This window comes from Centropristis striata, chromosome 1, assembly GCF_030273125.1.
Source record: "Centropristis striata isolate RG_2023a ecotype Rhode Island chromosome 1, C.striata_1.0, whole genome shotgun sequence".
NCBI lineage: Eukaryota > Metazoa > Chordata > Actinopteri > Perciformes > Serranidae > Centropristis > Centropristis striata.
Genome location: NC_081517.1, coordinates 22,356,062 through 22,377,790, shown reverse-complemented (window position 1 = coordinate 22,377,790; position 21,729 = coordinate 22,356,062). Strand labels below are relative to the sequence as shown.

General features: G+C 42.0%; 1 protein-coding gene across 1 annotated transcript in view; it reads right to left on the bottom strand.

Moving 5' to 3' along the window:
* Positions 1-21,729, bottom strand: part of LOC131968183 (glycine receptor subunit alpha-3-like) — a 105,993-nt gene that overhangs the window by 55,667 nt on the left and 28,597 nt on the right. Inside the window, exons 4-5 of the mRNA XM_059328989.1 lie at positions 17,358-17,488; positions 5,883-5,950 (exon numbers count right to left, since the gene is read on the bottom strand). Of these exons, the coding sequence (XP_059184972.1) occupies positions 5,883-5,950; positions 17,358-17,488 (199 nt within the window). The remainder of the gene's footprint in view (positions 1-5,882; positions 5,951-17,357; positions 17,489-21,729) is intronic.

Sequence of the window (21,729 nt, the reverse complement as noted above, 5' to 3'; positions counted from 1 at the left end):
CTCTCCGTTTCAGCCGAAGTTTGATTTGAAAAAAATTTACTATTTTGTTCTCTGCCTTAACTTTGTAAAACTAATTTTGGAACCCGGAGCAATACAGTAGTGTCCTTCCTTCTGTTTTCTCTTCTCCTTTGGCTCACCAGTCTTGCCCTTGCCATGAAAGATAAAACCTTACTCTGTTTTTCTTTTAAAAGTTTATATTTTTCACGTTTTTTTGTATAACTATTGATAAGAATAGGACTCAATCTAGTAAATAATGTTAAGTTGGTTCACTGCTTCATTTCCACTTAAATATTTGCAATGTGCAATATAAAGTCAGTTGGCTGTGCATACATTAATGTAAAGTATAGAGGGTGAAAGGGGAGAGTCAGTGGGAGTCTCTGGCCTTGTTGAAGAAACTGTCTTCATGGTTGGAGGTTTTGGTCCTGATGAACAGTAGCCCCCTGCTGGAGGAGAGTGACTCAAAGTGCCTGTGTCCACGGTGGGGGGGTTCGGCTACAATCTTGCCTGCATGCTTCAGAGTCCTGGAGACGTACAGGTCCTGGAGGAATGGCAGATTGTAGCCGAACACCTTCTCTGCAGAGCGAATGATACGCTGCAGTCTGCCCTTGTCCATGTCAATGGACAATTGTGACTCCATACACTGTAAAAAATGTCTGTAGGTTTTACGGTGAAAAACTGCTAAACCATGACAGTTAAAGACGTAAAATGATAAATGGGTTAATTCAGTTTCAGTAACAGTGAAACACTGTAAATGTATATATTAGCCAGAACAATATTCTAAAGTTGCGATAACGATGAAGAAAATGAAAGCAAGGAGAACCAACTAGATACAAGCACCCCAAACAAACAAAACATAGGCTGGTGTTTCTTTAGTTTTTTTCCCTCCAATTGTTTATTGTCCTCTCTAATAATTATTAAACACTTATTTACTCCCTTTATTTTTGTGAATATGTATAGTTTTAAAATTGCATTTTCTGTTTCTTTTTCTTCATGTTTTTACTGCTAATTGTAAAGTACTTTGTGATGTTTTATGCACATGAAAGCTGCCATATACATTAAGTTCATTCATTCATACACTTATAAAGTCATTCACTGCCAACAGCAAAAAAAAAAGCTAAATTGTTCAACCACAGGTTTGATATTGAAATTGTTTTCATGAGGACAAACCTGTGGTATTATCATGTCTGCTTGTGTAGTCAGATAAACTAAACACCGCTCGCACACAGATAGAGAATGGATTAAAAGGGATGGAGAGATTGAGTGAACAAATGAAAAAAAAAGTCTACAGTAGTAAATCTGTTTTACAGAGATAGCGTGTACAGACCAGAGTGAAGCAACCTGGCTCTAAGCCCCCTGTGTGTGTGTGTGTGTGTGTGTGTGTGTTTATAGATGGGTGTGTGAGACACTGGACACAGAGTGACTGCTGTCTATTTTTCTCCTCTCTTTCGTGACGTAATGGTAAAACAAAGAAGGGAAAACTGTGTCACAAAGCAACCAGCATTATCAATGTTATGTTACCATTTACATTTTTTTTATTGTTTTTTTTTAAAGCCATGTTTTTGTGTTTAAGACCACAACAAGGCATGCTCCATAAAAACTAAGCACTGAAAAACAAGAGGGGTTAGAGTACATTTAAGTGATTAATTTCACTACATCACAAGATCCATCCACACAATGTTATTTATTCAAAATATAACAATTCTCAGTGAAACAAGTATCATACAACTGAGTTTCATAAGAACAACAAATTTAAAAAATAAAATAAAAAACAGTCTTTCTCCAAGTTGCAGCAGGTAATTCATTGCAGCCACAAAAATATCTTACCAACCAAGAATACAGATATTATTAATATAATTATTATTTATAGTGACAGCAACAATGGGGACGTAAATGCAACTGTAATTTTTGACACAATGTATGCAGCTATCCATTAATCTATTATGTACATCCAGTGTCAGCTAAAAAGATATCTGGCTGCAGTTATTTTATGTCAGTAAAACATATTTAACACGTGTTGACGTAATTTCACTGTACTCTCTTGTTTATAAGAGAGAAGAGGAGTGGGTAGATGAAAAGACAGATGGCGAGAAAGAGAGAAAGTCCTAATCCTAATGTGACATATGGCCTGTGTAAATACGTGTAGCTCAGTGCCCCTCTCTACCACTCTCAGTATAACCTGGGTATCATCACCTCTGCACTGAACTGACCACTTTGACTTGAAGTCCCTTCATTGGCTGTCTGACTTCCAGATCCCGCTCTCAGTGTTCAAATAACTCAAAGAAAGGACTTTTAACATATCCCTGATGGGCCTAAATATTTCCCCCTATAATTGGATACTAAGTGTAGCTATAACCAGAAAATGGCTAAAACCAAAAATCCCTACAATTGAGGATTGGGTTGATATTATTCATAATATCTTTAGGATGAAACAAAATCCTTTAATTATTAGACTGCAATTTTTTAGAAAGAAGGGAAAGTTAGATTGTGTACATGACAGCTTTAATACCATTGTTAGTATGTGAATTTGTCTTTATTATTTGTTCTTACTTGTTCTTGTGAAGAATTTTACATTAGTGTGTACTGGACGGAATGTTTGTTTGAGCTTGAGTGGGTCATGTAACAGCTAGAGAGGAGAGTAGCTTTTATAAACTTCTGAAAGAAAATGTAATTATTATTTTTTTTTAAACCTGCTGTAATTCTTACAATTTTCACTATTCATAAAAGCACCCACAAGTTACGGACAACGCTTTATTTTTCTTCAAAATAATAGTCCCCTAAAACAACTGGATCATAACAGGAAGAAGCTAAGAACGAGGGTTGTTTTTTCAAGATAAAAGCATCCAACTGCCTTGTATTGTAAAAGGAAACTAAGGATGGACCTTTTTTTTCTGAAAGTGGTTATTTTTGAAATATTTTCAGGGCTTGGAAAAAATGTGATGTTTGATTCCTATTCCAACAAAGAAGATTAAAGGAAACGTCTACTGCTTCAGCAGCTCATTTAAGTCCTTGCTCTACAAGTCTCTTTACCCAAATATTACATATATATATATATATATATATATATATATATATATGCCACAGACAGACTCCAAAGTCAAATAACACAAAGTAGGCTAAGTGTTGTGTAAACAAACACTCTCCCGTCTATAAGCTCTCTGTCATGAAAGATTCATTTTAGTCAAATCAATAATAAAAGTCAAATGAAAGCAATATTGCAAATTTTGAAATTAGTCATGCGTTTGATGTCTCTCTCTCTCTCACACACAGACACAGACACACACACACACACAAAGGCACACGGCATATCCATAACTCCCAGTGGTGCAGAAAGCACTTAGACCTTGTCGCTTCAATCATCCATCCACTCATCCATCTTTAGAGAAAGCTTGACTGATCACAATCAGTTCTGCTCGTGTAGCAAGACACGGACTACAGGAAGCAAAGTGATATTGGAGTGCATGGAAGCATCGCATATGTGTTCAATCATAACTGACTTAGACACACTATCTATAGATCAGTCATACAATCAATCACTCGTGTCAGCCAGACACCACCAGTGTCCCAGTCAGATAACGCTAAAAGGCTATGGTAGACATTTAATAGCCTATAAGCTAATAGCCTGTTTAAAGAATTAAATAAATTATATAAACATGCTTTGGTTTGTCACTATTTAAAAAAAACCTCCACCACAGAGTTTTATGTTAATGAGGGCCAATGTGTGCCCCTTGTAGAGGGACTGCTAACAGGTTCGGACAGTTTTTCAGCCAGCACCATAGACAGGGTTTGGATATTAGTGACGTTCAGAATTTATTTCTTTTAAACCTCTAAGACCTGCATGTGTGCCAGCACTTCTGGCTGCCTTTCAGAGGCTTTAGAGCATGGGTCTCAAACTCGCGGCCCGCGGGCCAATTGTGGCCCTCGTGACGATATTTTGTGGCCCTCAACTTGATGAAAGTTTAATGTGAGTTTTATATGAATGGCACTTTACCGTGTTGTGTGTGAAAGGTCCCTTTATTGCGCAAGCTTGCTTCACTTGTTTCACTTGTTTCTATGACGACGTTAACAAAAAGAAAGGCAGCTGCTTTTTTTTGGTCATTTGTCTTTATTTGTTATTTTGTGTCCTTTTTTTGTAATTTTGTGTCTTTTTTTTGTCATTTTGATACTGCCTCGCGGCCCCCACATAATTTGAGTGTGAGACCCCTGCTGTAGAGGGTTCAGTTTTAACCCCTTGGTGGATTTTCTCTCTCACTAAAATGTGAGGTAGATTTCTTTGTGTGTTGATTTTTTTAGGTTGCTGGAAGAAAAGATGAATAATTCCTGACAATTGACGAGTATGTGTTTTGCCTTGTCTATACACTACAGTCAGACATATAGTCAGACATCCAAACTGCTCAACTGCACAGCCTGCCATGTACTTCATCACTTTTTTTTCTCAGCAGTGCAGTTAGTTAGAGACAAACTGCAAGCCGATATGTGCAGATCTTCTCTTGGGTCCCCTTCTGGGATATTTTTTATTTATCCTGAACACATGTGTATGCATGATATTGATGCACAAAACAGCTTGTGTGTGGCCTGGACTGAATTCATGTCACTGAAAAGTATTTGCCGTCAGAGTCACTGAATGTCTTCACTGCATTGCTATTCATGTCTCCTTGTCTGTCTCTTCTGATATATCTCTCTCTCTGACAAGTAGAGATAATGACACAGGGGGGCAGAGTGTCGTTCTCTCTGGCCACAGTTTGAGGCTTTTCTTTCTTCTGCCTACAAATGACTAGCTCTCTGGTATGTGCTAATAGAAAGTGGCCCTTATGATATCCTAAGTTATAAATCATTTTTATTATTATTTTTAATTTGTCAATAATACTAATCAGTCTAATACTACCTCTACTGCTATTACGAATTACAATAGTATAGCATAAAATCAGTGATACTACCTGTTACAGCCTGTTTCATTGTTTTTTTTGTGTTTTTTTGGTGTGTTTTTTTTACTTCTACCATGCATTCCAATACACATACCCGTTTTAATATGACAGGAAAATGATGTCCAGATACACAGTATAACAGTACATATGGGCAGCTGGAGTACATTAATTTATAATTACTAACCTCTTATCTGACCTCGCCAGACGATCTGACATATAGAGACAGACAACCATTCAGGCTCTCATTCACACCTACAGGCAATTTATAGTCACCAATTAAAACTAAGCTGCATGTCTTTAGACGGGGGGGCTAAAGGGGCCCGGAGGACCCAGAGAGAACATGCAAACTCCAACCTTGACCCTCTTGTTGTGAGGCAACAGTGCTAACGCTACAGGTGGAGTATATACCAAAAGTAAAAAGAAAAATTATTCAATTCGGAACACAGCTCTAGTGTCTTTTGACCATTGTCCTGAGTCATGCATTTTGTTTCCTTTGACTTCTGAGACGTATTAAGCTCGCTAAAGCCAAAAAAACAATGTATACTCTCATCTAGATGGAAAATAATATTTAAAAGATGGCTATGAGCTGTTTAAAAATTGACTGTCCACCTAACCCCTATTGTTATTAGTACAAAAGGGGGAACAGCTCTGAAACTGTATTAAATAATTTACAGCAGATCTTGAAGCTTAATAATGACTGACAAACTAACATCATTTATTTAAATGTGTTGATATACACACACATATGCAGACAGACAGACAGACAGACAGACAGACAGTCTCTCCTATGACACATTTATTTGGGTTTTTAGTGGGAATGTAAGTGGACACATTTGAATATTTTTTCTAAATGCTTAGATTGAACAATATTTGTATTTTGTAAAACACATCTGTGCTCTCAAACTAATTTAACCTTTATGCTAATGTTCTGTCATTTAATGCAGTATCTCCTGAACTTACCATGGTGGTTTCTGCAATGGAGCCAAAGCTGTTGATGAAAATGTTACAGGAAACATTGACTGGAGGACCTGGAGGGTAGAGACAGAGAGACAGAGCAAAAGAGACAGAGAGAGAGAGAGAGAGAGAGAAATAAAATGATTACAATAGATGGATATAAGATCAATAATACAACAAAGCAAGATGTTATGGCCTTCCAGCTCTGTGCTCTCCCTTGTTTATTTCCCCTTGTGTGTGTGTGTGTGTGTGTGTGTGTGTACGTGCGAGAAGGGGCGGTGCATCCTGACTCCACTACTCTGCTCCTGACAACCACCTCCACCTGTTCCCTCTGCCACAGTGGCCGCTCATCATCTCATCTCCTGCAGAAAATATCTACCCCCCATTCATTCATCGCCAGAACGTTATCCTCTCCAGTGGTATTCTCGGTCGTTGCTCCTCTGATTAATCATCCCGTCTCTGAGTTTTTCCCCTCTGTCAACTATTTTTTCCCCCGTGTTCCTCCCCAGGAGATTCCTCGTTCCTGTGCCTGTCTCCACCAGTCTCTTCACCCTGACTTCCCTTCCCTTCCCTCTCATGTTCTTACCCTGTCGTTCTACAATTCTACAATGTCATTTAGCAGACGCTTTTATCCAAAGCGAGGTGCATTTGAGAGTTAATACTACACAAGCAAAGATGAAGTCAAGAAACAACACAAGAGTAAATGCCATGAGTTAAGTGTGAGTCCATTAGGATGCAAGTGCTTTTAGGTCGCGTGAGTGGTCAGTGTGAACAGTTTGTTTTATTATTTTATTATTGTGTCATCTGTGTGAAGGTGTTCAGTAAAGAGTTGGGTCTTTAGGCTCTTCTTAAAGATTGGTAAGGGCTTAGCAGATTGATTGGAGTTTGGAAGTTTGTTCCACCACCGGGGCACTACAGAGGAGAAGAGTCTGGTTTGAGATGTAGAGCCCTTCAGCGGCGGAGGAGCTAGACGCCTTGCACTCGAAGAGCATAGTGGGCAAGGACCTGAACAAAGGAGTTCAGATATGCTGGGGCTGTGCCCGTTGCTATTTTGTAGGCAAGGGACAAGGTTCTGAATTTGATGCAAGCTGCGACCGGGAGTCAGTGAAGAAATATTTGTAGCGGAGGGACATGTGCCCTCTTGGGCTGCTTGAAGACCAGACATGCCGCCACATTCTGGATCATCTGCAGAGGCTTGGTGGTGCATGCAGGGAGACCTGCCAGTAGAGAGTTGTAGTAGTCTAAGCTCAATATCATAGTCACTGACCAAGGCCTGTCTTGATAGTCAAGTTCTGTGCAGAGCTTGTGGGCACAAGTTGCATGGATCCAAGCTGAAGATTGATAGGCTGATATAAGACGGGATGGGCTGGGATGACAAAAAGGTCCGTCTTAGAGAGGTTGAGCTGAAAGTTGTGTTCTATCATCCATGTGGAGATATCCGCAAGGCAGGAAGAGATACGAGCTGAGACTGTGAGGTCTTTTGGTGGGAAGGACAGGAACAGCTGGGTAACAATGGTATGGGAAGCCATGATTGAGGATGATTGTGCCAAGTGAAGTGGTGTAAATTGAGAAGAAAAGGGGGCCTACTACTGATCTATGGATAGGCTTTGCAGTTTGGACACTTCTCCCTTCCAAGATACTTTAAAAGATCTCCCTGCAAGGTAGAACGTGAATCATCGGATGCCTGCTCCTTCCGGAGACCCCTCCACCAGCCAAGACAGAAAGGCGTCCTTCTTCAGCTTGACGGCCTCCCTTCTTGGGTTGCCCCCACGACAGGCACCGACGGCCTTCAGGCCACAGCTCCTACCAGCCGCGTCAACAATTGAGGCTTTGAACATGGCCCATTCGGACTCCATGTCCCCAGCCTCACCCGGGATGCTGGAAAAATTCTTCTGGAGGTGTTAGTTAAAGATCCCGCAGACAGGGGCCTTCGCTAGACGTTCCCAGTTCACCCTCACTACACTTTTGGGCTTGCCAGGTCTGTCCAGCATCCTCCCCCGCCACCTGATCCAACTCACCACCAGGTGGTGATCAGTTGACAGCTGTGCTCCTCTCTTCACCATGTCCAAAACATGGGGCCACAGATCTGACGATACGATAATGAAATCCATCATCGATCTTTGGCCGAGAGTGCTGTGGTGCCAGGTACACTTATGAACAACTCTATGTTTGAACATGGTGTTTGTTATGGACAAACCATAACTAGCACAGAAGTCCAATAACAAAACACCACTCGGGTTCAGATAGGGCAGGCCGTTCCTCCCAATCAGCCCCCTCCAGGTACCATCATCGTTACCCAAGTCAGTGTTGAAGTCTCCCAGAAGAACTATAGAGTCTCCAGGCGGTACCCCTTCCAGGACACCACCCAGAGACTCCAAGAAGGCCAGGTACTCTGAACTGCTGTTCAGTGCATAAGCACAGACAACAGTCAGAGACCTTCTCCTCGCGACTTGCAGCTGCAAGGAGGCGACCCTCTCGTTCATCGGGGAGAACTCCAACACAGCGGCGCTCGGCCGGGAGCTTGTGAGTATTTGTGCGAGGGCAGGTAGAGCCTCCACCAGCAGCACCTACCGCCACCGCCATGTTATGTGAATAAATCAAGTGAGAAGTTTTATCATGTTATATTGAAATTAATGGACCCAAATGCTACTGCAGCCACCATCGGCACCGCTTGTTTGAATTTTCGGTAGAATGCAGGCTTAAGGCACTTTCTGGCTTGCCTCACCGCTCAGACTCGGAGGTTGCCCCCTGATCCCACTAATGCGGTGTGTTCAGCAAACTTTAGGGTGATGTTGTCCTTGTGGGAGGCGACAGGTGGGAGTCATGGGTGTACAGGGTGTAGAGGATGGGGCTGAGGACTCATTCCTGTAGAGTGCTGATTTTTTTTATTATGCTTCGCTGTACTATTACCGATCATGACAGGCAGGGGCCTGCCAGTTAGAAAATCTAGGAGCCAGTCACAGAGGATAAGGTGCAGGCCAAGTGTAGACAGTTTCTGGGTGAGTTTGTGAGGGTATTGAAAGCGGAGCTGTAATCAACAGCATGCTGATGTAAGAGTCATCTGTTATCACAGATGGGAATGTCCACATACATTTATGAGGTCAGGCACTGATGTTGGACAAGAAGGCCTGGCGCCCAAAGGTGCTCGATGAGGTTGAGGTCAGGGCCCTATGCAGGCTAGTCAAGTTCTTTCACACCAAACTCATCAAACCATGCCTTAAGTGACCTTGATTTGTGCACTGTTGGAACAGAAAATGGCCTTTGCCAAACTGTTTCCACATAGTTGAAAGCATAGCCTTGTCCAAAATGTCTTGGTATGCCAAAGCATTAACATAGCCCTTCACTAGAAATAAGGGGCCTAGTCCAAACCATGAAAAACAGCCCCATACCATTATCCCTCCTCCACCAAACTTCACAGTTGGCACAATGCAGTCAGGCAGGTAACGTTCTCCCGGCATCCGCCAAAACCCAGACTTGACCATCTAACTGCCAAACAGAGAAACGTGATTCGTCACTCCACAGAACACGTTTACGCTGCTCCACAGTCCAGGGATGATGCGCTTTACACCACTCCATCGACTCTTGGCATTGGACTTAGTGATGCAAGGCTTGCGTGCACCTGCTTTGCCATGGAAACCCATTCCATGAAGTAAGTAAGTAAGTAAAGTTTATTCATACAGCACTTTTCACAGATAAAATCACAAAGTGCTTTACAGAAGATAAAAATAAAGAAATAAGATAGGGGAACATAAGACAATTAAAACGCAGATAAAACAATTAAAACACAATGAAACATAAAAATGATAAAATAATATGTACTATGCATGGTGGTCATCTAAATGCCTGACTAAAAGGATAGGTCTTAAGGTGATTTTTAAAAAGAGTCCACAGAAATAGCAGACTGTAGGGGATGAGGCAGATAGTTTCAAAGTTTAGGTGCCACATATTCAAATGATCGATCACCACGTGTTTTCAGATGGGTACGTGGAACAGACAGAAGATGTTGTGTGTTTGACCTAAGAGACCGAGCTGACAGATATGGGTGAAGTAGTTCAACAATATATAGGGGAGCCTGACCATGCAATGCTCTATATGTGAGAGTAAGAATTTTAAACTGAATCCTGTATGAGACAGGGAGCCAGTGAAGAGACTTCAGGACAGGGCTGATGTGGGAGCGTTTGTTTGAACCACTGAGTAATCTTGCGACGGCATTCTGAATTGATTGATGGCGGTCAAGAGCGAACGTACTTAGTGAGAAGAAAAGTGAGTTACAGAAATCAATACGAGAGGAGATAAATACATGTATGAGCATCTCAAGTTCAGCTTTTGAAACTACAGATCTTTAATGATGTTTCTATGATGGGAAAAGCAAGATCTGGTCAACTGCTTTATACGTTTGTCAAACAATGCAGACTGATCAAAAAACACCCCTAAGTTATGGAGGTTAGAGCGGACAGCAGAAGAAAGAGTCACCCCCACAACAACCAAAACCTCAGTTATATTGTCATTCAGCTGTAGGAAATTTTCTGCAAACCAGTTCCTAATAGCCCTTACACAGTCAAGAAGCCTAGACAACTTGAAAGCATCACTTGGTTTTAAAGAGAAGTGGAGCTTGATGTAATCCGCATATAAATGGTATGCAATATTATGTCTTTCTATGATCTGACCCAGGGGCAGTAGGTATCAGGAGAATAGCAGGGGCCCCAGTACTGAGCCCTGTGAGACGCCATATGACAGAGAAGAAGAATCTGACACAAAGTCACAAACGCTATGCTTGACATGCCCACACAGTCCTGCAATCTCTTAAGGAGGATATGATCTACTATGTCAAATCCAGAGCTGAGGTCAAGTAGTCAAGTCAAGTCAAGTATAGTTTATTTGTCCCAACTTGGGCAATTTGGTTGCAGTCTAGGTGTATAAAAGACACAAAAAACAATACATTCCAACTAACATGCATAAAACAAATCACAGCCTCATTATATATATATATCTATACCTAAAAATAAAACAAAACAAAACCAATAGTGCAACAGAAGGCAATTCCAGGTGAAGTGTCAACCACATAGGTACCCAACATCAACATCAACAACATCATCATCATCAATATCAAACTCATCGTCATCATCATCATCATAAACATCACCATCATCGTTCAGCCAGGTTCAGTTCCCTAATGGGAGTGGGGACGAATGAATATCTGTACCTATTCTTTTCCCCCCTCAAATCAACAAACTGAGTCCCCACAATCTTGCTAGCAACCTTCACGATGCCCTGTAGGGCATTTTTCATGTTTAGTTCCAAGGTTTCCATACCAGCAAATGACAGAAAATGAAATAACAGATTCGATTGAATCTTGAAATGCAGCTAGTTTTCTTAAACAAAAAAGGCGCTGCTGGCCTTTCTTACATAGCACTTCTGTGTTGAAATCAAATTTTAGTTTGTTGTCAAACACTGAGCTATCACCTGCATCAGAGGACATTAAAATATCATTTGAAATTCTCATAGGGACATGACCTGTCGACAAGGAGAAATTTACAATAGCTAAAACAGCAGGGCCAATAATTGGTAAAACGTAAAATATATAAATAATAAAAAATAAAGAAGATAAAGAAAGAGGATATTACATCCTGAGGTGTAGAAGAAAGCTCAATTTTTCTTATCAAATCTGTCAGGTTTTGTAGGCCGATAGGTTGGAATAAGTTCAGAACTGTAGGAGATGTAGTAGGGCAGGAATTGGGTGGACAAGCCCCATGCTGAATACCAGACCTTATAGCTCTTATTTTATTGACACAAAAGGAACTTATTGAAATCTTTGGTAGGAAACAAGGTAATGTAGCGGAGGGTGGTGATTCGTGTTGCTTTCATCAACGAAATTTTTTTGTAAATATCGTCTTCAACGAACCTTTATCACGAGACGAAAATGACACGAGACGCAACGTAAAATGCTGGTCATGTGACGATAACTATAATTAAATATATAATGCAAAAAACGAGAAAACGAAAAAAACGAGACTAAATACTGTTCATAAATTAAAGACACTTCTAGAATGTCTTCATTTTCATGGACTTGCACACACAGTGCGGATGCTAGCCAGCTGAAGCATAATGATTGTGGTACTCGATGTTAAGTATCCTGACGGCTGCACAGGTCCAGAAAGTTTGTGGAATAAATGGAATTGGTGCCAAAGCCAGTGCGGTGTGGGAAAGTTTCGGATTTCACTGTTCAGCTCAGCAGCTGCACAACAATTGCGGCCGCCGTCGATAACTGCACAGCGGTCGCCGCTTTTGTAAACAACCGGCGAGCTAACTGTACATGTGGTGTCCACCGCTGATCTGAAACAAACCGGCTTTGATAAATGTGCACTGAGTATCTGGTGCTTGTTGTAAACAAACGGAGGTTGCTAAGTGAACACATACTGCTGCAGCACATACAAACTGTACTGCTACAGAGCTAACTGTTAACCTGTTAGCACCGTTCTGCTGCACAGCGCTGACTGCCCAGCCTCTTAAAGGAGCCACGCCACTTTTATACTGGATGTACTAAACGCGGCCTTTTTGTGCTTTTTTAGTAATACTGCAAATGTTTCACAGGCAGTAGGAATTGCCAAATATAATATATATAATATTTATCTCAGTGCAGTTTCTGTTAATAGAGTCCGAGAGTCTATTTTATTTGTTTCGATTGTAGTTTTTTTATTTATGTTTTATTTACCTAGGATGTTTCAATATTTATTTTCCACATTTCAATTCCAATGTTTAATATTCTTGAGATTTAAAAATTCATTGTTGTGGAAAAGGATGAATTCAATGATACTATCATTTATTGTGATAGTTTCTGGGAAAATATTTTAAAATGTATTTATTTATTTTATTTAAATGTATGTGTGTATACTTCTAACATGTTACAATAATAACAATAATATAATAATAAGACAAGTCGGGTGCAGTGTGAGTCGGACAGACCTGGCAAACCCAAACGTGTAGTGAGGGTGAACTGGGAACGTCTAGCGGAGGCCCCTGTCTGCAGGGTCTTCAAGTGACACCTCTGGAAGAATTTCTCCAGCATCCTGGGTGAGGCTGGGGACATGGAGTCCGAATGGGCCATGTTCAAAGCCTCAATTGTTGATGAGGCTGGTAGGAGCTGTGGCCTGAAGGCCGTCTGTGCCTGTCGTGGAGGCAACCCAAGAACCCGGAGGCCGTCAAGCTGAAGAAGGAGGCCTTTCGGTCTTGGCTGGCTGAGGGGTCTCCAGAAGGAGCAGACAGGTACCGTTCGGCCAGAAAGGCTGCAGCAGCAGCAGTCGCTGAAGCAAAAACTTGGGTATGGGAGGAATTGGGGAGGCCGTGGAGAAGGACTTTCAGTTGGCCTCAAAGAGGTTCTGGAAAACCGTTGGGCTGTCATGGTTGACACGCCTCTTCAGTGTCGTGTGGAGGTCTGGGACAGTGCCAGTGGAGTGGCAGACCGGGGTGGTGGTTCCCATCTTTTAAAAAGGGGGACCGGAGGGTGTGTTCCAATTACGCACGGTGGAGGGATTAAATCTCTCTCCTGGCCTGGGAACGCCTCGGGGTCCCCCAGGAGGAACTGGACATTGTGGCTGGGGAGAGGGACGTCTGGAATGCCCTGCTTAACCTGCTGCCCCCGCGACCTGGCCCCGGATAAGCCGGGGCCAGGTCGAAGACTAAAATGTTAAGACTTTTAGTCGACTGAAAGTTGACTAGACTAAAAAGAATATGAACATGACTAAAACTAATAAAAACTAAAATTACAGCTTGACACAAATACTAGACAAGACTAAAATTAAAACAGGCTGCCAAAAACAACACTAGTGGTGATACAAAATTTTGGGATTTCTTTTTGAAGAAGAGATTAAATTTGCAAGGTAAGCAGTCCGGGCTTCCTTCACAGGTACATTAAAAGAAATATGAAGGTCTCTGAGGTGAAGGCGATGCACTTCAAGGCCAGTGGTTTTCCATAGCCACTCAATCTTGTGACACTTCTGTCTCATATTTCGGTCAGTGTCTGTTACCCAAGTGTTGCTGATTGCCTTCAACCTAATCTTTAGGGGTGAAACCACGTTTAGCAACAAGGCGCAGTGCTCATTAAAAGACTATGTTAAAAGCTCAACATTGTTAAATTTTAAAATAAAATCACAGCGGAAGTGCTCTAAAAAGTGAATAGCCGTATTTTGAATGATGACAGTGGAATACATTGTTCTTTTTTGAGACCTCCGCGGTAGTACAAGGTTGACAGCTGTAAACAAACCTGGGGGGAGTGGCTTCGTTCAACTGGGAAAAGTCATTCTGTTGTTGCCAAGTCTCTGTCAGACTAAAAAAAGTCATACTTGTGGTCATTGAGGAGTTCCTGGAGAAGGTGTCCTTTGCCCAGAAGTGAGAGGATGTTATATAATCCAAAGGAGATCAATGTGGTTGCTCTACCTGGTTAGATTGGCTAACACACCATGGTCCACCCTCCTGCTGGATGTTCTTGGTTGACGGCGAGATGAGGACCAGAAGGAGTTGATTGTAGTGGAGTCAATGTTAAAACTCTGTCGGGACCCACGATGAAGATATCTCCGATGAGGTATGCGCCTGTTTCCCGGGCCGGGGTGCAGCATTGGTTGTAGAGCTGCTGGGGCAGTCGGACTGAAGTGGAATTTGAGAAGCTCAGCAGCCGAGTATTGACGAGGAACTTGTCAGAAAAAGCACAGCAATCCACATGAGTATAGCAGGGCCAGGTAGAGAGGCAGGTGTAGCCAGGTATGGACATAGCAGTCGGAGAGAGCCAGGGAGTCCAACAGGTGAGCAACTAGCGCCACAACCAGCGCTTATCTGATATCATTCCTTGTCACGTTAAAAATCTTTCGCAAGATTTGTGAGCTATCCAAACTTCTATTTATGACCTGTGGAGGCAGTAAAAAGAAAAGAAGAGGAGGAGGAGAAGGAGGGAAAGCAGTAAGCAGCCAGAATGACGTTGCAGGGGCCGGCGGCTCCTTAAGAAGAGTAGGAACTAATCGAATCTGCACAGTCCTGCTAATAGGCTAACAGTTAGCTCTGTAGCAGTACAGTGTGTATGTGTTGCTGTCGCAGGAGGTGTTCACTTAGCGATCTCTGTTTGTTTACAACAAGCACTGGGCGGACACTGGGTGGGTACACAGTTAGTGATGCCGGTTAATTCAAGATCGCTATGTTTATGATCAGCAGAGATGCTGTGCATAACTAGCCATGCTGCTATGTTTATGATGCTGATGTTGTGCACAGTTAGCGACGGCGGCCACAGTTGCGTCTCCCGTGTTTAATTCATCGATTATGTTAACACGGTCAAAACTGTCGCCAAGTGATTACGCGACAATCGAAAACCATATGTCACCTCCAGAGACTCGTAAATCCCTCTGGGGGCCTTTCTGTACTGGAGACACGCAGAATGAGCGGACATTTGAGAGGTGTGGCCTGAGACTTTCCCGGTGGCCACTCTTCCCCCTAAAGGAAACACAGCTTAAATTGTTTGCACTTGAAAAAAAGAGAGAAATATTCATTTTCATTCACCTTTATTTAACCAGGCAGGTCATTAAGAACAAATTCTTATTTACAATGGCGGCCTGACAAGCGACAAGGGCCACTTGAGGGAAGGGGAGGTGGGCTAGGGAGTAAAACACAGTAAGGATCGTAAAAAACAGTAAGGATCGTAAAAAAAAATATTTAATTTAATTTAATTTATTTTATTTTAACTTTTATAAATTTTAGTTTTAGTTTCAATTTTTGGAAGAAGAAGTTTATTAAAAGCTCATGCTTACATCATGCATGTAAAGAGTTATAATAAAACATTTCAAAATGCATGTGCAACTCAGTAAATAAAAGTCTGTTTGTCAGGACTGGCAACCAGAACTCAAACGCAGACCAGAGATCAGAGTGATAATCGTGAATTTATTTTGAGTTTCACAAGGAAAAACAGGTCGTGGTGGGAGTTGCTGGGAATTCTGATGTGGGTTTGGGATCCAGAGCTCTCGGTTTTGGCTGGGCTGGCGGGCTGGACTGGGTGCAGGCTGGGGCAAGACGGTGAGCTGATACGACGATCCGGCGGGGACTGGAAGGTCAGTCTGGTCTTTATAGGAGAGTTGATTGTGGGATGAGGAACCGGAGTGCAGGACTGATGAGATGAGTTGCAGGTGTGTTGGCTGGAGTTGCAGTGACCACGCCCACCAGCGGTTCATTCATCCCTCCAGCTGTCAGATCACAGCCGGAGGGTTGTGACGCTGTTGGTCCTGTCATATATTTTATCATTGTAGTTTTCTTAAAATCTAGTCTTGTCTCATTCTTGTGAACCCAATATCGTGTCTCATCTCGTGAGCTGAGTGTATTGTCACACCCCTAGTATAATGTGATATCAGCATCAATATATCAGCAGGGCAACAGACAACTAAAAGTCGGTATAAAAAAGCCAGAGAGCAGCGGTAGTAAGCAGGAGAGCAGCGGTAGCAAGCAGGAGAGCAGCGGTAGCAAGCCAGAGAGAAGCGGTAGCAAGCCCGAGAGCAGCGGTAGTAAGCTGGAGAGCAGCGGTAGCAAGCCGGAGAGTAGCTGCAGGCAGTTGCGCCAGCATTCACTCAACCGGAAGCCAATAGGAGTCACCAAGTTAGCAAATTCAGTGCGCTCAGGAAGGCTTTCTCATAGTATCGCATGTCTAACTATGTCTTTTAGCCAATATGCTTTTAACAGAGCCTATGGTCACATTTTAACAATTTCCGTGTGATTTTATCCTGACTGTATCCTGCCCTGTCCTGTAAACAGCTCTGTATATACTAAATGTTTTATCATGTTTGTTGTTTTGTTTTATTTTTCACAGTTTTTTTAAAAATCTATTATTATCATTGCCCTTGTTTCTTACTTTTTAATTTTTTTTATTGCTATGTAAAGCACTTTGTAACTGTGTTTTGAAAGGTGCTATACAAATAAAGTGTATTATTATTACTATCAACTTGTTTTCAACCCTCTTGAAGAATCAACCTGTTATTCGCATAACAGTAGTGGATTGAAGCAAACATTAATGTGCATTTGTTTTAAAAAAATGCAATACATTTGAATGAAAACCTGGCTAGAACCAGTAATTACTGCTGCTTTTACCAAAAAGTGATCTGTGAAAGCACGATGAAGAAGTTTGAGTATTGAAGGAACAATGACAGAGGATAACTGGAACCTAATGGGCTGGACTAAATTTAGTTTGTAAGGTACCTGATTTATGTATAATACCAGTTATGGTATGACAAACAATGTCAAAAACTTTGACGTTTCTGTTCTGATATGATCAAATGTTTAAGCAAAGTTCAAGTGAAGTTCCAGAACAAATGGGGCTCTGTTTGGGGATTCCAGGGACTGCCTAAACTAAATCATTATCCTACACACTGTGAATAGTGCCTCAAAGAAGAAGAGAGCTTTGCCATGTGTATTCTTGTAAAAAGTTGCGGACAGACATACAGATAGTTGAGTAATTACCTTTAAAGTTTGGTCTTATCCTGGCATCATATCCAGATGTCCTGCCCATCAGTTTGTCTAGGAAATCAGAGGGAGACATTGGGACCTGCCGTGTCCTCGCAGCATTGTCCACCTCCTTACACTGACCGACACTGTCATTGGAACAAAACACAGATAATACAAATATTCATCTGTGACATTTTCATACCAGGATGTGCATTTTGCTACACTCCTTGTCATCTCATGACTGAAGCCAGATAGTGAGTCAAGTTATTGACACTTTATCATAGCTTTGATGGTGATTAAATATGAGGTTTAAACCTGCACAATTCTGCTTTCAAATCTAAAATTCCTGACCAGGGAGCAGGGGCGTCGCCAAGAATTCTGGGCCCCATGAAAATATATCTCACCCCATCACCACAGCCTAAGTCAACCCTGCATAATTGTTATTTCAGTAGAAATAAAACACATTGAATTTTCTTCAAACATAAGTATCTATCATATAACCTTTAAACACAAAGTAGCTAATATACATCAAATAATTTTATGTTTGTATATTGTTTTTTTATGTGCTTTAATGTTTTATATATTTTACCGTGTTTCTATTTCTGATTTGTATTCACTGTGCAGCATTCTGGTAAACTTTAATGTTTTGAAAATATGCTCCATAAATAAAGTTGATGGCACTGGAAAACTTAACAATATATTATAAAGTGCATGGAAGATACTTTAAAGAGTGCAAAATATTTTTCACCAATTCAAAATATATATTCACAGTCAATACAAATCTGGTTATGTTCAAGAAAATCACCCTCTTCAGTTTAAATAAATTAACATAATGATCTATATCATGAGAAAATAACTAAAGAAAATAATTCATTCATTATCCCTAATCACTTATTCAACTTGGGTCGCGGGGGGCTGGAGCCGATCCCAGCTGACATTGGGCGAGAGGCTGGGTACATCCGGGAAATTAGCAAAAAATCGCTCCAAAGTAGACTGATTTTACCCTAAAGTAATATTTATAAATATGTCATTTGAGATTGTACCTATGATGCTCAGTAATTTATGACTATATTAAACTTTTATATAAAACCCAAGTATAATCCAGACTAGAATTCTGCTGACTGACTGCCTTAAATCTGAATTTCTGGTATTTGCTTAAATTATTCTTTAACTGTGTATGTTGCTCACCTTTCTTTTGAAAAAATAGTAAAAAGCTTTTTTTCCCCTCAGCTTGCTTTCTCCTTTATTTCTTTTTTTTTTTGGGACCCCAAATTGCTTTTTCGGGGGATACATGTCACTGCATATTTAGAATTCCTTTCTGGAAATGAATTCTAAATGTTTGTTTTACTTATTCAGACAATTTTAGTTAACTTATGAGGACATGCTGAGGTGAACGTATTGTGTCACTTCCTGTGTTTCTGTGTGTATTCATAGTGCTTGTTAGCTGCTCTTGCTGAATACAGTTAACTCTGTCGAAGTTACACATTATAGTGGATACCTATCCGGCTAATCTATTCATATGTTAGTTTTGCTTAAGCACTTGTATCTCTCTCCTCCTTGTAGCGATTTTATGCCTAATCTTATCTGTCTGTTAAGTTACTCAGTTTTGTTAACTACTTAGCTTAGTTGCTAGCCATGTCATCTCTCCCTCACTCTCCTGCTCTCTCTTGCCTGGTGTGTCAAATGTTTAGTAACTGCTCGGCCACCTTTAATGATAATGGTACATGTAATAAGTGTAGTGCTTTAGCTGTGTTGGAGGCGAGGCTTAGTGAACTGGAAGTGCGGCTCCGCACCATGGAAACAAATTCAGCAAAGTTAACTGCAGCAGTTAGCCATTCGCCATTAGCCGGTGCAAGCTGGCATATCGTAGATAGCCATTCCCCGACACCTGCCGCCCGGCCAGACGGCTGCGTGGCTGTCCAAAGGAAAGGCGCAATGGTTAACCACCAACCACTTCACATTTCCAACAGATTCTCCCCACTCAGTAACACACCTACTTTGAAACCAACTCTGATCATTGGTGACTCCATTCTTCGGAACGTGAAATTAGCAAAACCAGGCACGATAGTTAATTTCATCCCGGGGGCCAGAGCGGGTGACATTGAATCATTTTTGAAACCGCTGGCTAAGGATAAACGTAAATACAGTAAAGTGATTATTCACGTCGGCAGTAATGACACCCGGTTACGTCAATCGGAGGTCACTAAAATTAATGTGGAATCGGTGTGTGCATATGCCAAAACAATGTCGGACTCCATAGTTTTCTCTGGACCCCTGCCAAATTTGATCAGCGATGATATGTGTAGCCGCATTTCATAGCTCCAGCACTGTTTGTTGAGGTGGAGTCCAGCAAACAACGTGGGCTTCGTTAATCATTGGCAAACTTTCTGGAGGAGACCTGGCCTTATTAGGAGAGATGGTGTTCATCCCACTTTGGATGGAGCCGCTCTCATATCTAGCAACCTGACCAAGTTTATTAGCAGTCCAAACCCGCCCACACAAAGCTAAGTTGTTTAAACCAGGTTCTAACAGAAGAGGAGTTATCCAAAATAACCTGATAAAAATTGAAACTTCAACTGCAAATAAACAAAAACGTGGACTCTTCAATAACTCTATCATCTAAAGCTTTATTAGTAAATGAGTTAATATCAGATTGCAATATTGACTTACTTTGTCTAACTGAAACCTGGCTGCATGATGAAGAAGATGTTAGCCTTAATGAATTTACCCCTCCTAGTCATATTAATACTCATATCCCTCATGGCACAGGCCAGGGAGGAGGAGTTGCAGCTATATATGACTCAAACCTCCCAATTACCCCAAACCTAAATTAAACGACAACTCATTTGAAATCCTTGTTCTCAGTCTTTCAGACCCAACCTGGAAAATCCAACAGCCAGTCCTATTTGTCATAAGCCTCTTTCATCGTGCTGTTTCATGCAGGGACATTCACGGCTCTTTAACGTCTCGCCTCCACTGAATGCGCCCAAAGCGGGATGCTGGGATCAAATGATCCCACTGAGATAGTCACAGAGGCGGAAATTGGTGGGACTGTTGAAAGCAGGACCACTTTGACCGGGCCATCCTGGCAAGGCGGGATATTTGACGTCGCGCGTGACATCTACAGTCATCGAATCACTGCTCTCTGCAGCCGTCGTCGCTAACTTGGCACAGCGCCCGCAGCATATTCTACACAAAACAGAATGCTAACTGTACACGTGGTGTCCGCAGCTGACTGTAAACAAACGGGCTTTAGTAACTGTGCACAGAGTGTCCGGTGCTTGTTGTAAGCAAACGGAGGTCGCTAAGTGAAGTAATCCTGCTGCAGCACATTCATACTGTACTGCTACAGAGCTGCATAGTCTATTAGCACTCTCTCCCACTATTCGCCCACCTCGTTCCACGATGCTGGACTGCACTATGAAAGGGCACGAATGTCACGCCTTTGTGGGATCACAATGAACGACCTAAGGCAAAAAGCCGGCACAGATCTTTCCGGCAATATAGCGGGATGGTAGCCTGGGTATACCCAGACTGCCTTGCGTGCTCGATTTCATTTCGAACTGCCAAAGGGTCTGGAAACCAGAGAGGTTTCTTAGCCCTGTTTTAGGGATCCAATCACAGAACGGGGAGGGACGGCAAGACGATGACGCGTACTACCCAGCAGACGGAAGCTTGTATTTTTCTTACGGATCCAACATGGCTGCAGCAGACGCGAAACTCTCTTTAGCTGTAGATGGTGTTTTAAATAGTTTAGAACGAAAGTTGAAAGGCAAAAGGTCTCTCGGCGGCTCCGCTGTCCCCCGGCTCGTAGCGAGATCACCAACGTTGCGGTAGCAGGGCTAATAGTGGTAGCTATACGCTACCATTGCGGCGTTACTGTAGCGGGGCTATTAGCCGCAAACGCCGGTGATCTGGCTACGAGCCGGGGGACAGTGGAGCCGCCGAGAGACCCGCAGCAGCCTGTTTATTGCCCATAAAATCAGTGGATATGTGTGGCTGAATGACATGAGGGGGAATAAAGCGTGAAAATAAATAATCTTGCAGAAAGCGAGAACTGGAGAAGCAAAGCAGCAAAGCAGCACTCTCACAGACACACACACAACAAACATCAATTTCTGTAGCTCTACTACGTCATCTGGTAGAGCTACCTACAGACGCTTTTGATAGACATTCTAAGCACCCAATAAACGGCTCCAGAGGATCGTAAACCACACCTCCTCTACGGAAAAATGAACGGCTGGTTTCCAGACTAGATCTCATTTGAGATTAGTCTGGTTAGCCAGGCTAGAGGGATGGCACTATGAAAGGGGCTATAGTTTACTGGCCTCCTGGTCCATATTCAGAATTTTTATCACAATTCTGAGTTTTTATCAAGTTTAGTACT